Source organism: Desmodus rotundus, chromosome 3 (genome assembly GCF_022682495.2).
Source record: "Desmodus rotundus isolate HL8 chromosome 3, HLdesRot8A.1, whole genome shotgun sequence".
In the NCBI taxonomy this organism is placed as follows: Eukaryota; Metazoa; Chordata; class Mammalia; order Chiroptera; family Phyllostomidae; genus Desmodus; species Desmodus rotundus.
The window spans coordinates 62178092-62193133 of record NC_071389.1 but is presented as its reverse complement, the minus strand read 5'-3'; the positions used below and the strand labels follow the sequence as shown (position 1 = coordinate 62193133).

Below are 15042 nucleotides of genomic sequence, written 5' to 3'. Positions count from 1 at the left end.
GATCATAAATCAATTTGTCATCAAAATGAAGGCTTACCAGTCTTTATTTTTTGTTGTTACAACTAATAATATCGGTTATTGGGAAAGAGGGGAAGAAACACAACTAACAACTTGATTGAGGACAAATCAAGGCCTTTCAATCTTGACTTTGCAGTTTGTGAGGTGAACACAGGCTTAAGTGTTGTCTCAAATGATATGCTTGTCCTAAAAGAACATTGAAAGTGTTGAGTTTTCCACTTATGGATTGTGTCCAGTATAAGAAGGGAAAACACACTTCCTCAGCCAACTCATACATAGTCCAAGCACAGAGTAGCAGGACCACCATGGGAGCTTCTATTAGAAACACCAGCGCAGTCCTGCCACCTGTCCGGGCTGTGTTCTCTAGTCCGTGAGCCAGTCACACTAAAGAAACTTCTGTTTCCAAGAAGATTTCTTATCTGTGATTTGAAGAAAGAAACATACCTTCTTTGACCAGATCTACACTCAGTATATCCTGTTAACTCTTGACCACTAAGAGACTGATTCTCCAGTTATGGCTTATCTGGATTACCACTTCTCTCTTCTCCCCCTGCTGCTTGTTTTGGCCCATTTTCTGCTCATTAGGAACTCTTCCACAGCAGATGAAACTCAGCCTATTTGGCAGCTTATTAGCAACAAAATGAAAGATTTGCTAAAGGATTAACTTTCCTACTTGAGTCTTCAGTGACTCCCACCCAATCCAACCTAGTTCATACTCTTTGTGGAACGCTATTCCTTCACAATCTGAACTCTGTTTACATATCCAGTCTTGTGTTCTACCTTCCTCCTCATGTGTGCATTTCAGTGATAATAACAACAAACAATTATTAAATGCTTATTATGTGTCAGGCAGTATTCCAGATGTTGAATATGTATGAAGTTATTTAATCCTCACAAAACCCCCATGAACTAGGTAAACATGTTATCTCCAGGTTACAGAAAAGGAAGCTGGGACTCAGAAAAGTAAATAGCTTGTCCAAAGTCACACAGACAACAACTAGTAGAGCCAGAATTCAGATTCAGGCCATGTAGACTCCGAGCCTGTGTTCTTAACCGCTATGCTGTGCTCCCTCAAGTACATGTGCTTAATTACTCAGATATCCACCAAAGTCTGTGTATTTCCCTCACTTTCATGCCTTTGTTCATACATTTTATTCTCTCAGTTTGAAAAGCACTTTGATCTTTCCCTCTAAATTAAGGATGAACAACTTTTTGATCTTTCAGGACTAAGTTGAACCGTTAGCTCCTTTCAGGCACACTTCTGGGACTCCACTCAGTTAAGCACGCCTGCTCTGAACTTCTGTGTTAGTTGTACACTGCTTCCATCAGAGCCTGATTACTTATCTTCATGTCTTTCTTCCCCAAGAGATTGTAAACTCCTGTACAACTGGTGGTGTGTTGTATTCATCTGTGTATCCCTAGCACCTAGCACAGTGTCAGACCCATAGAAGAAGCTCAATAAATATTTGAGGAATCAATATTCTTTGAATAATAAGTATGACTTTGGAGACTAGAGTTTAAAATTAAGCTGCATTAGCTACTTAATATCTTAAGCATTACCTATAAAATGAGTACAATAGTATATAATTCATATGGTTTTTATGAGAATCAAATGACATATTGTATGTGAAATGCTTAGTATACTGCATGGACTTGCTGAGTGATCATCCTTTTTTTTACCATATTCTTTTTAAAATTATTTTTATTGATTATGCTATTAAAGTTCTCCCAAATTTTCCCTTTTTGCCCCCCTCCACCCAGCACTGCCCACCCCTTCAGGCTATCCCCACGCCATTGTTCATGTCCATGGGTCATGCATATAAGTTCTTTGGCTACTGCATTTCCTATACTGTACTGTACTTCCCCATGGCTATTCTGTAACTAACTGTTTGCACTTCTTAATCCCCTCACCTCTTCACCCATTACACGACACTCCCTCCCATCTATCAACCATAAAATGTTCTACATATCTATGATTCTGTCTGTGTTCTTCTTCTTTGCTTAGTTTGTTTTTTAGATACAATAGTTGATGGCTACGTATTTATTGCCATTTTTTTCATAGTTTTAATCTTCTTTTTATTAAATAAGTCTCTTTATATTTCATATAATAATGGCTTAGTAATGATGAACTCCTGTAGTTTTTCTTGTCTGGGAACCTCTTTATCTGCCCTTCAATTCTAAATGATAGCTTTGCTGGGTAGAGCAATCTTGGATGTACATCCCTGCTTTTCATGACTTTGAGTATTTCTTGCCAGTCCCTTCTAGCCTGCAAAGTTTCCTCTGAGAAATCAGCTTGCCATCTTATGGGAACACCGCTGTAGGTAACTAACTGCTTTTCTCTTGCTGCATTTACAATTCTCTCCTTATCTTTAACCTTTGACATTCTAATTCTGATGTGTCTTGGTATAGTCCTCTTTGCATCCATCTTGTTGGGGACCCTCTGTGCTTCCTAGACTTTCATGTCTATTTCCTTAACTAAATTAGGGAAGCTTTCTTTCATTATTTTTTCAAATAGATTTCCAATTTCTTGCTCTTTCTCTTCTCCTTCTGGCACCCCAATGATGAGAATGTTAGACCTCTTGAAGTTGTCCCAGAGACTCCTTACACTGTCCTCGTTTTTTTGGATTTTTTTCTTCTTGTTGTTCTGATGGTTATTTTTTGCTTCCTTATCTTCCAAATCATTGATCTGGTTCTCAGCTTCATCCACGCTACTGTTGTTTCCCTGTTCTTGATTTCAATTCGTGTATCCTTTGTTTCTGACTAGATCTGTTTTAAGCTGTTGAGATACTCACTAAGTTCCTTGAGCATACTTATAACCAGTGATTTGAACTGTGCATATGATAGATTGCTTATCTCTATTGTTTATTTTTCTGGGCATTTGATCTACTCTTTCATTTGGACTGTGTTTCTTTGTCTACTCATTTTTGCAGGCTCCCTGTGTTTGTTTCTATGTATTAGGTAGAGCTACTGTGACTCCCTGTCTTGGTAGTGTGGCCTAATGCAGTAGGTGTCCTGTAGGGTCCAGTGGCACAGCCTCCCCTATCACCCAAGCTGAGTACTCACAGTGCAACCTTCATGTGGGCTGAGTACACCTTCCTCTTGTAGTTGAGCCTTGATTGCTTTTGGCAGGTCAATGGGAGGGATTAACCCAAGACACTCAGCTGGCAAAGACTGGCTATGACCACTGTCCACCAACCTCTGCCTTTCGTGGAGGATCAGTTGTGCAGGGACCAAGTGGTGATGCTCTGACATGGTCTGTAGTTGTCCACTGGGTGTGCAGGCTCTGGGATTTCCTGAGTGTTGCAAGCCATGGTCAGCCCCCAATCTGTTTTCTACCCAGGAACACCCTGCATGAGTAATAAGACAATCTGAGATGGCTGCTACTTGTTCTAGTTTGGATACTCCCAGGCAAAGTCAAACTGTGAATCTAGGCTGGCTGCTGCTAGTGCCGGGCCTGTGTTCACTTAGCCAGAGGTACAGGGGCTGGGGCTCACTGATGGGATTAGGAAGTTGTGAAGCATGAGCCAAGAGCAGCCATTCATATGGAAAAGTCAGGGTAACAGTTTGAGTGGGCCCAAAAATTGGGACAGAGTTTCAGGGGATCTCCAGGGTGGGGTTAACAGTGTTAGCCAAATTGACTGACAAAGTCTCAGATATGGCACCTGCCTGCTGGCTCTGTGGCTCTGGGAGAGAGGAGGCTCAGAAAGGGACAAGGGCCTCTGCTCACCTTTCTGTCTGAAAGAAAACTTTCCCCCAGCCCTTGCCTTGATGCCAGATACTTCAGTTCCTCCCCATATGCCTACCCTGGTGCCTCTCAAGCTGCTACCCCAGTGCTGAAGCTCAAAGGGAGTGAGTCTGGGTAAGTCCATGTGTGGGTTCTTTAAGGGGAACTACCTGGGACTCCAGAAGTTTATTCCACCAACTTAATCTCCATTGGTTTTTGCAGCCAGAAGTTATGGATATTTATCTTCCTGGCCCTGGAACCCTGGGCTGGGATCCTGTGTGGGGCTAGGACTCCTCGTCTCTCCTACCAGTCTGGATGGATGTGGTTTCTTTAATTCCATAGTTGTCAGACATACATCCAACTCAATTTCTGACAATTCTGAGTGGTAGTTGTTCTATATCTTAGTTGTAATTTTGATGTGGTTGTGTGAGGAGGCAAGCTGTGTTTACCTATGCTGCCATCTTTAGTTATCATTTTTAAATAATATTAAATATTTATGGTTAAGCCAACATTTATTCACTGAACAAATACTTGTTTAGTGCCTAGCAGAGCCGGAGGTTAGGGAACGTAGCAGTGAACAAGGCAGGCAGAGAACTGCCCTCATGAACACACATGGAACAGCAAGAAACTGCTGATGTTTGAGCATTTCTGACACACACCCCAGAAAATACAATTTAATAGATCAACCAAATAATTAAGTAGCAGTCTATAAATTTTTAATTCCATACTGTGGTAAGTGCTATGAATTAAATAGATAGGGTTTTGCTATAATGGGAAACATTGTTGATGAAGCAGACGATGGTGGCCTCCCTGAGAAAGTTATACTTCAGCTGAGCACTAAAGGTAAGACTGAGCCAGATATATAGAGAGTGACAGAAGAAAATACCATAGGATGGGACTAAAATGAAAAAAAAAATACCTGTGGTCAGGAAGAGTTTGGCATATTCACAGGATTATCAGAGGATCAGATAAGATAAGGTGGAGAGAGATTTGCCATTTTTGAAATAAAATATGGACATTTAATTTTTTCATAGTGATGTGAGCCTAGACATGTCTAAGAGCCAAAGTATAGATAAAATATGCTCTTTCAGTACCTGTTAGTCCTGTGATTTTAGAGTTGAGGCCTGTATAAAGGAGATTTCACATGATATACTATTTTGTTCAATACTATAGTGGCATTTGCACTATCTATTTTGCAGGATGGAAAAACTACCAGTAGTTCTAATGGAAATGTGTAAATAATTTATTTGAGATAATACTGTTGAAATGCCTGTATTCATTAAGACTGGACAAGAGTGAGTTTTGTATACTTTTGGGAATGGACCAACATCAAGCAGACCTGCCTTTACTACCTAGACTCGCCTCAACCCTGCTCTGAGTCCCATAAGCTTTAATATGTTTAGAGACTCAAAAGTTGCCTCCTAAATTTAGTACACAGCTAATTCATAAACCTTATTTCTAGCAGTCAGCTATATTACTTATGATTGGCACTGTAGGAAAATGTATGAATGCTACATTATTTATGTATAATGTAACCTTGCATATAATCACCTAATAATTACTCTCCCACATATTTTTAAACAGCCAATTCTTTCCTGGAGGGATATATTTAGTAAACCAAATAAAATGAGAAATTCCTACTTAAACTGAATGTTTTTAGTAGCTTGGAGTAAAGGAAGCAAAGTATTACTTTTATAACTCATTAGTTTGCTGGCTTAACGAAAAATACAGGAAATATGTTGTCTAATAATGTAAAAAAATATCAGGGTATCATAGTTACTTTTTGTTCTATAGAGAGTAAATTCATTTTAGTTACTATATTTTCACACAGTAAATAACTATATCAACATGGTACCATGAGCACAGAGGGTGGCAGTAGGGAAAGGAAAAAACTCCCATGTAATTTCAAGAATAGTATTTTTTTTTAAATCAACTAATTTGAAGTGCAGTGTTATTTTAAATGTATCATTTTACTATTGTAAAATCAATCAAATTAGCGTAAAATATTTATCATTTCACTCAACATAATTTTAAGATAATATTCTTTTGTTAATCCTCTCTTCAATGTGGATTTCTATCATTGCCTATAATAAACTATTTTTTTCTTACTTATTCTTAATGTATTTGCTTCAATCCTAAGGAATTTCCAGATCTTTCCATTCAGTTCCAGAATGAAGGCAGATTTATACTTATAATTATTCCTTTCGTTTTCTACAGGGAAGTCAAAGTATAAGGCAACTCTGTCATCTTTCCATAACTGACATCAGTTTAAATAAAGCAGTCTAGGTTCCGGCCAAGATGGTGATGTAGGTAGATACATTTCGCTTCCTCCCACAACCAAAAGAAGGAAAACAACCAATTTAAAAACAAAAAACAACCAGAAATACCAGAAAATTGAACTGCATTGAAGTCTGACAACCAAAGAATTAAAGAAGATTCATCCAGACTAGTAGGATGAGTGGAAAGAACGCAAGGCGAGGCAGTGGCTGGAGGACCAGGTGGTCTCACATTAACATGTAGATAAACCAGGAGGAACAACTGGGGAGCAAGAAAAGCTGCACAACCCAAGGTTCCAGAGTAGAGAAACTAAAGCCTCAAAACCTCTGTCTGTAGAAAGCTATAGGGGTTGCAGCAATAGAAGAAACTCCCAGTCACACAGGAGGGTCCATTGGAGAGACCCACGGGGTCCTAGAAAATACAGGCCCAGCCACCTGGAAATCAGCACCTGAAAGGGCACATTCTGCTTGTGGGAAGCAAGGGAAGTGATGGAAAGTGGGGCAACAGCCGAAGAAGCTAGCAAGCAGCATTGTTCCCTCTCTGACCCCTCCCCCACATACAGGGCCACAACTCAGCAAAGTGGGTTGCCCTGCCCTGACGAATACCTAAGGTTCTGCCCCTTACAATGTAACAGCTGCTCCAAGACAAAGAAATATGGCCCAAATCAAAGAACAGACCAAAACTCCAGAAAAAGAACTAAGCGAGGAGGAGATAGACAACCTATTAGATGCAGAGGTCAAAACACTGGTAATCAGGGTGCTCACAGAAGTGATTGAATATGGCCGCAAAATAAGGGAGTAAATGAAGGCTATACAAAATTAAATAAAGGAAAATATACAAGGAATCAATGGTGAAGGGAAGGAAACCAGGACTCAAGTCAACCATTGGCAACAAAAGGAAGAAATAAATAACCAACCAGAACAGAATGAACAAATAAGAATTGGAAAAAATAAAGAGAGGTTTATGAACCTCCTGGACAACTTTAAATGTTCTAACATCTGAATCATAGGGGTGCTGGAAGGAAAAGAGGAAGAGCAAGAAACTGAAAACTTATTTGAACGAATAATGAAGGAAAACTTCCCCAATCTGCCAAAAGAACTAGACATGCAAGTCCAGGATGCTGAGAGAGTCCCAAAGAAGTTGGATCCAAGAAAAAATACACCAAGGCACATCATAATTAAGTTACCCAAGATTAAAGATAAGGAGACAATCTTAAAAGCAACAAGAGAAAAGAATACAGTTACCTATAGGTGTAAGTTACCTATAGGTAAAGGAGTGCCCATAAAACTATCAGCTGATTTCTCAAAAGAAGCCTTACAGGCAAGAAGGGGCTGGAAAGAAGCATTTGAAGTCATGAAAGGCAAGGACCTACACCTAAGATTATTCTATCCAGCAAAGCTATCATTTAGAATAGAAGGGCAGATAGAGTACTTCCCAGATAAGGTAAAGTTGAAGGAGTTCATCACCACCAAGCCCTTCTTATATGAAATGTTATAGAGGCTTATCTAAGAAAAAGAAGAAGATCAAAAACTGTGAACAGTAAAATGACAACAAACTCACAGCTATCAACAGCCAAACCTAAAAAAGCAAACATGAAAACTAAGCAAACAACCCTCACATGGAGGGTTATCAGTGGGGAGGGGGAGGGAGAGAATGGGGGAACAGATACAGGGAATAAGAAGCATAAATGACCGGTACAAAATAGGAGGAGGTTAAGAACAGTACAGGGAATGGAGAAACAAAAGAACTTACAGGTACAACCCATGGACATGAACTAAGAGGGTGAATGTTGGAGGGAGAGCGGGTGCATGGTGGAGGGAGATAAAGGGGAGAAAAACAGTGGGACAACTGTAATCACATAATTAATAAAATATACTTTAAAAATAAAATAATATAACCATATTGCCATTACAGTTTATGGTATGTGGAAGACACTCAATAAAAAATAAATCTTATGGTTGATGTTGTTGTTGTCATCACTAATCCAGTGTGTGTTTCCTTAGAATCCAACCCTTAAATAGCCAGCAGTTTCAGTCTTATCAAAAATTGACACTTTCCTGCAGAGTTTAAAGCCAATTTAAGGGCACAAATTTACAACTTGCAGATAACTGGTTCTGGAGAGCTAATGCACAACACAGTAATTATAGTCAACAATTCTGTATTGTAAACTGCAAAGATGCTCAGAACCCAAATCCTAACTGTTCTAGAAACAACAAAAAAAGAAATAATAAATATGTGACATGATAAAGTTATTAGCGAGGCTACTACTGTATTAATCATGTTGCAAAATATAAATGTATGAAACCAACATGTTCTACATCTATACTTACATAATACTATATGCCAATTATATCTCAATAAAACAATAAACCAATTCAAGAGGGCAGTTTGGCTCATATCTGAAGATAATGGAAATCTGTGGCCATGAGACATCATATACTCTTATCGTTTTATTAACTTTTTAAAGACTTAGATAAATTGTTGATTGGTTTCAGCATCTCTGAACAAATTAATAATTGTGGTGTTATTTATTTTTTAAATTTGCTCAGAATGACTTATCCTTTGCTGATGGGTTTTAGTCAAATAATTTTTAAGGCATTGGAAAAAATGCCTAGGGATTAACATCTGTTTCTCTTGAAAACGAAATTACTCATCCATGTGTGTATTCATAATAAAAAATATTTGTTCTCCACTTGTACGAAACAGTGTTTGGAACTTTGTACGGAACACTCTGCTACTGTCCTCAGATTTCTCTCGAAGAAACCAACATGAACAATAAGGAACTTGGAGCATATTCATTGTGTTGTATTAAGTGTCCGAAAGCACTGCAAGTGAAATAAACTTTCTGGTATACAGTTAGCCCTGAGGTCCTTCTTATTCTCCACTAAAAGCACCTGTCAACTTCAGCAGTGTTCACTCAGATGCTGTCCATTGTCCGCTGACCACCTGAAAGATATATATTTTTTCATGTTGGAGAATAAAGGTCTCAAAAATTACCTAAAATTACAAGTGAAGTGAAGTGTACTGTGTTAGAATTCTGGAATGTCGAGGCACCCTAAAATCATCTATCATAATCTGTCATGTGACGCATGTCCTCTCTCTGCGTCATCAGTTACTCCTATAACACTTGTAGGGACAGGGTACTGAATCCTTGCAAGACAACGAGCAGATCTACTGTTAGGTATGGCAGTGCTCGTGTTCAGGTGACCCTTATTTTACTTGATGTGGCTCCAAAGCACAAGAATAGTGATGCTGGTGATGCATATCTGCTAAAAAGAAGCCATAAAGTGCCTTGTTTAAATGAAAAGATGAGGACAGTACAATAAGATATTTTGAGAAAGATCACATTTATGTAACTTTTATTACAGTATAGTGTTATAATTGCTCTATTATTAGTTATTGTTAGTCTCTTACTATACCTAATTTAGAAATTAAACTTCATTATAGGTATGTAGGTACGGGGAACAAACATCATATACATATGTGGGGTTCAGTACTCTCCATGGTTTCAGGCATCCACTCAGGGTTTTGGAATCCATCTCCTTTGGGAAAGAGGAGGACTATGTCCTAACATCTAACGATTCATCTGGAAACAAGGAAAACCACTCAAAAGCTTTGTCTTTGTTTTTTTCATTGACTATTAATGTTGCTCCCATGTCTTCAACACTTTAAGCAACTATTCCTGCCAAAAGGCTAGCAATCTTAAACAAGTTTATTTTTGCTGCACAATTTAATTAAATCAAGAAGCGATTTTCCTTGCTGGGATAACAAATGAACCATCCAAAAATTTAACTTTAGTTGCAACTTTCTTTTCTTTCTTTCTTTCTTTCTTTTCTTTTTTTTTTTAGGACAAATGCTGTTGTGATTAGATACTCCATTTTAAACTTCCTAATTTTTCTTAGCTGTCACATTTCAGGAATATTGTGTCAAATACTTGGTCTACTAATGTTGATGTATATTGTATATTATTTTTTAGCACAACTATAGTCACTGAATAAAATACACAAAGCTTTGACATCTAACTTGATAACAAAATAATCCATATTTCACTGTGCTTTAAATAAGCAACATTCAAAATTTACTTTTTTTTCCTTTTGTTGTTTTGACATGACCAATACGCACTGGTACTAAAATAAGTGTCACAGAGAGTCAACATATGTTCCACTTGAAACACTGTCAAGTTGTACCGGCGTCACTGCACGTGCAGTGCGACAAGAGCAGCGTGAAGCTGTGAGTGCCACCTACAGTCTCAGCCACAGCGCTCACCCTGCCTTCCGTGCAAGGCAGCCATCAACAACGCACAAGCGAATGAGCAAGGCTGCGTTCCAACAACACTGAAATCCTAAGTTCATGTCACTTTTACATCTTGAAATGTTCTTTTGATTTTTTTAACACATAAAAATGTAAAAACTGTTCTTAGCTCACAAGCTCTACAAAAAACAGGCGATTAATTAGATTTGTATTGTAAACCATGGTTCCACAGTTTGTCAAATGCGGGATTTGGCCTTGGGGAAAGAGTTTTCTTATTTAACTTTATTCCTGATCACACTATTTGTAGTACATTTTCTGGAATCAAGTGCAATTGAGGAATAGAATAGTCTTCCTTCTCTACTGAGATACAATTGATATGACATTGTATTTGTTTTGGTTGTACAGTATAATGATGCAATATATGTATATCTTGAGTAATGATCGCCACAATAAGTCTAGTTAACATCCATCAGAGTATTCTTTTTAAGGAGATATTAATGAGTTCTAAGAGTTGTCATGTATGCCCAAGAGACCACAAAAATTTAGAACACAACAAACATAGTTTATCTGTAGGTTACTTAAGTCAGAGGATGTTGGTGGACTTTTTACTGCCCCCGTATTTTCATTTTAAAAACCCAAGACCATTACATTAACTATAATTAGAGATTTTAGGTGGGCCAAAACATTATTTAAACATTTCACTTATTTGGGAAAGAAGCCCAGGATAACTTCCAAATCTGGATAATGTGTTAACAGTGGCATTCCACAAGAACAACCCTTCCCACATTTATTAAGCCTCTGGATGGATTTTCTAGGAATTGCCCCAGTTTTCATTTCTTATGTATGTTGTTTAGGGCATCAGAGGCAGCCCAGGAAGCACAGGACCGACGGGCTCTCCAGGTCCTCAAGGAGCAAAGGGTTCATCAGGCCTGCCAGGAAGCCCAGGAGTTCTAGGTCCAAAGGTACTTTAAAGTTTTGTTCTGGTGGATGAGCAGTATTGACCATCCTTACTGGCCTGGAGTTCATTGGCTAGAACACAGGATGGTAAGATTAATAGCTTTTAAGGAAATTTCCCTAATAATAAAAATACATTAGGAAGAAAGGAGAGTATGTGGCCTTGACATGTCCTTCTCCCAAGACAGCTACAGTGCATGTAATTTGCCAGAACAACCCTCAGTCCAGGACTGTAATGCTTTAAAAAATGCTCTTCTACTCGTTTTGGGTTTTTTCCCCCTCTGTGTCGTCCACCTTCTCCTCAAAGAGAAAAATCTTATTTACTTCCAGATACTTACTTTCTCAGATATACTTTCTATTCCTCTAAGTCTGACCAACCAATGAATCTGACAAGAGTGCAGATTATTTCTCAGAGTCGGAGGGTCAGTAATTGAGTCTTGAATTAACATTCATTGCATGGAGTTTTGTCACATGTCAATTGACTTCCCAAACAAACTTCTCTTTAGAAATATCTCAGCACAGAATTGACCCAGACAGCCAAGGCAGTAGTCCAGTGTCTAAAGCTGTTTGATAAAAGCCTAGGATTCGGACATTGGCCCCTTATCTCTTAATTTGATTTTCATAGTTCCACTTCTAAAGAATTTTTACACAGCCTGACCTATACAAGGTAAACTGAAAATGATGACTCGTGTGCTTACTGTTTACAATTTGAACCTCCTGTTAATGTTTATACTATAAATATCCCTTTTCACTAAAACTCAGTGTAGACGAGCAAAAGCTAAAAGTGGGAAAGGAAATAGTGAGATCCCTACCTCTTGTGTGTGAGCCTGCAGTAAAAAGAACCCATATTTGTCAAGTCCCTGCCCCGTACCTTTATCACAAGACAAAATGAATGATAATTTGCTGATCTGGAAGAATCTTTGATCACAGAAAAATAAAATCACTCAAATAAAATACAAGTTTATCACATATAAACACCCCCTCGCACATGCACCACCCCCTCACCTTTCTCTCTGTAGCCCCACCATCTGCCTCCTGTAGTTTTGTAAGAATCCCCTTCCCTCCTCTTTCCACACTTAAGACTACATTTAAATTTTCTTTCCCCACTGCTATACTTCTTGTTTATTATAATCAAATATTACTTTTGTGGAAAATCCTGATGGGGAGGATGACCATGCAGCATTTGGTTTCCCCAGTGTCTTGTTCTGTGCCTGAGAATGGGCCTGTATTTGGGTTTCATTTGGGTTCTAAAGTCAAGGTCACCTTTCTTTTCCTGTCCTTAGGGTGAACAAGGTCTACCTGGTCAACCTGGAATTCAAGGTAAAAGGGGTCACCGAGGAGCACAAGGTGATCAAGGAGCAGGTGGAGAGCCTGGCCTGAAAGGGCAGCCTGTATGTACCGACTCAGAGAGTCACTAAGCACTTGTTCTGCAGACTAGGACGCCACCGCACAGTAGTCACGGTCACGTCTGTTCGCATTGCAGGGAGAACATGGTGTTCAAGGCTTGAGAGGCTTCCAAGGATTTCCAGGCCCCAAAGTATGTTTACATCATTTTCTGCTAGCCTTCTAGCTCACCAGGAAAAAAAAAAAAAAACATGTTGAAATACTAATACTTAGTCTCTGACTTGAGCTCTTATTATTTTAATCTGAAAGTTTTCAGTTAGTACAGAGTTATATATTTGAGTTTTAAACACGTTAATTATAAAACTTCTGTAACTACATCTTTTTCTATCAATTTTATTGAATAATTTACTTTTGTCCCTTCTTCATTTTTCCTTCCATCTATCCACCTCTCACTCCCTCTGTCAGTCCATTTCTGGCATATTTCAGAGTAAATTGCAGACCTGAGTACAATTACTCTAAAATCTTCAGCATGGACATCATTAACTATCACATTCCATTCTTTAAAAGGCAGTTCTGAGTGTGTTGGCACAAGATTATTTCTCTTGTGAAATGTTTCTACAGAGCTAAAGATTTTGTCTTTTTGGTTCTTTGTTGTGTTTCCAGGGCCCTGAGGGAGATGTTGGTGTTGTTGGAATATCAGGCCCTAAAGGCCCTGTTGGACAGAGAGTAAGTGTGAAGTTCTTCTATCTGCCCAGGAATTGGGATTCTTTGCTGATTATAGGAATTGGGGTTAAGAACTCTAAAATTAATATGTTCCAAATTAATAACTTTATAAAGTGTCTTTTAAGATAGAAACTTACTAGAACACATGCAAAGGTTCTTAACCTTTTTCAGTTCATATAATAGTTTAATCAAAAGACCCCATGGACCACCCACAGTTGCCAGTTCTCTCTTTAAAAAAATAATCATCAGAATTAGTGTGAACCCTGGATAATGTATTTATTAACTCACACTAGGAACAAAAACATAACGCAGTGTTGTGCCCTAAGCGCTAATAGGACCATAGACCACCCCCATGCACCACCTGGAGGAGGCTTGCCTATGACCACAGAGTTCCTCAGACCACACTGAAAAATATTTCCTGATAGCTATGTTTCCCCAGCTCAGGGGTGGGTATCCCCAGAGAGTAATGAGGAACTGCTTAAAGAGTTGCAAAGATCAGGGTCCGCAAAACTCCAATTAGCTGTTTAGTGCCTGGAATTGCAAACCTTCGAGAATATAAACAAGATAGATAAGCCACTAGTTGCTACTGGTTATTGGTTTGTTTGGGGTTATTTTTTGCTTTTAGGTCTTATGCTTTCTTTCTTAACCACAGTCTCTTAATTGATGAATTGATCTATAAAACTGAAAAGAAAAAACAAAGCTATAAAACACCAAACAATGGTTTGGCTATGGCAGTAGAGTATCTGCATGGCTTACAGCAGGCTAGGCCAGGGTGGAGAGGCTGGGCAGAGAGAGGAAGGAGGAGAGCGGTTCAGATGCGGGAGAAAGGAGTCATGAAGAAGAACTTTACAACTGAAAACCACTGTTCTCTGCAGAAGTTTAAATGAAAAGTCAAATTTTTGAAATTCTATGCCTCTTCCCTAACTCTTACAATAAATTCTTTTCAATAATACTAAGAGCCATGTTGCCATCGGAAATGTTTGTTTAAAGACCCCTCTCAACATTTCTTCAGGTGCGAATTTATTAGTTATTTTTATGATTTCTGAAGAACCATGGAAAACTGGTGCTTTTATGTAAAGTCCAATTCTTGATTACCCACAAGTGGGTTATATATGATAGGCTTCTCTATGATAAATATTGCTCTAAGTCCTTACGTATATTAGGTTCCCCACTAGTTAAAATCCATTCATTCTAATTTTATTAAGTTCTCAATTAATTAACTTCTTCCTTGGCATTATCAAAGAGAAGTTGGCTGCCTGCATAGCATCTGTCTCAAGCAGAGTCTTACCAAGTGCTGGGTATCTATAGGCCACAGTCTGAGCCTATATTGCTTTGCAGCTCCAGAAACTTGATCAGCTCACCAGTTGTAAAGTTCAGATAACTAGCTCATAAATACTAGTTTCTTAGTGTGGATATTTCTTTGTTAAGTCATTACAGAGTCAAATGAAGAGTCTTGATAGGCTAATATTTAGCAGAAGACTATTATGTACCAGGTACTGGTTTACAGTTTGTGTCCTTATATCATTTAATTCCCATAAAAACCTTGTGAGAGATGCTATTATCCCCACTTTGCAGGTGGGGAAACTAAGTCTCTGAAACTATGTGGCTCAAGGTCACATATGGTTCTTATATACCGGAGACAGAATTTGAATCCACAACTGATTTAGCAAATATGTAAGAAGGTTGCTTGCTAATTACATAAGATATAGAATGGATATTTAGTGGCCTAATGTCTAGTTCTTGCTAATAAT

The 15042-nt window shown here is 38.5% G+C and overlaps 1 protein-coding gene across 1 annotated transcript in view; it reads left to right on the top strand.

The window, feature by feature from the left end:
* The window catches only part of COL24A1 (collagen type XXIV alpha 1 chain), a 307987-nt gene that overhangs the window by 261152 nt on the left and 31793 nt on the right, over window positions 1–15042 (top strand). Inside the window, exons 47-50 of the mRNA XM_024565351.4 lie at window positions 11125–11232; window positions 12508–12615; window positions 12708–12761; window positions 13232–13294. Coding sequence (XP_024421119.2) covers window positions 11125–11232; window positions 12508–12615; window positions 12708–12761; window positions 13232–13294 — 333 coding nt within the window. The remainder of the gene's footprint in view (window positions 1–11124; window positions 11233–12507; window positions 12616–12707; window positions 12762–13231; window positions 13295–15042) is intronic.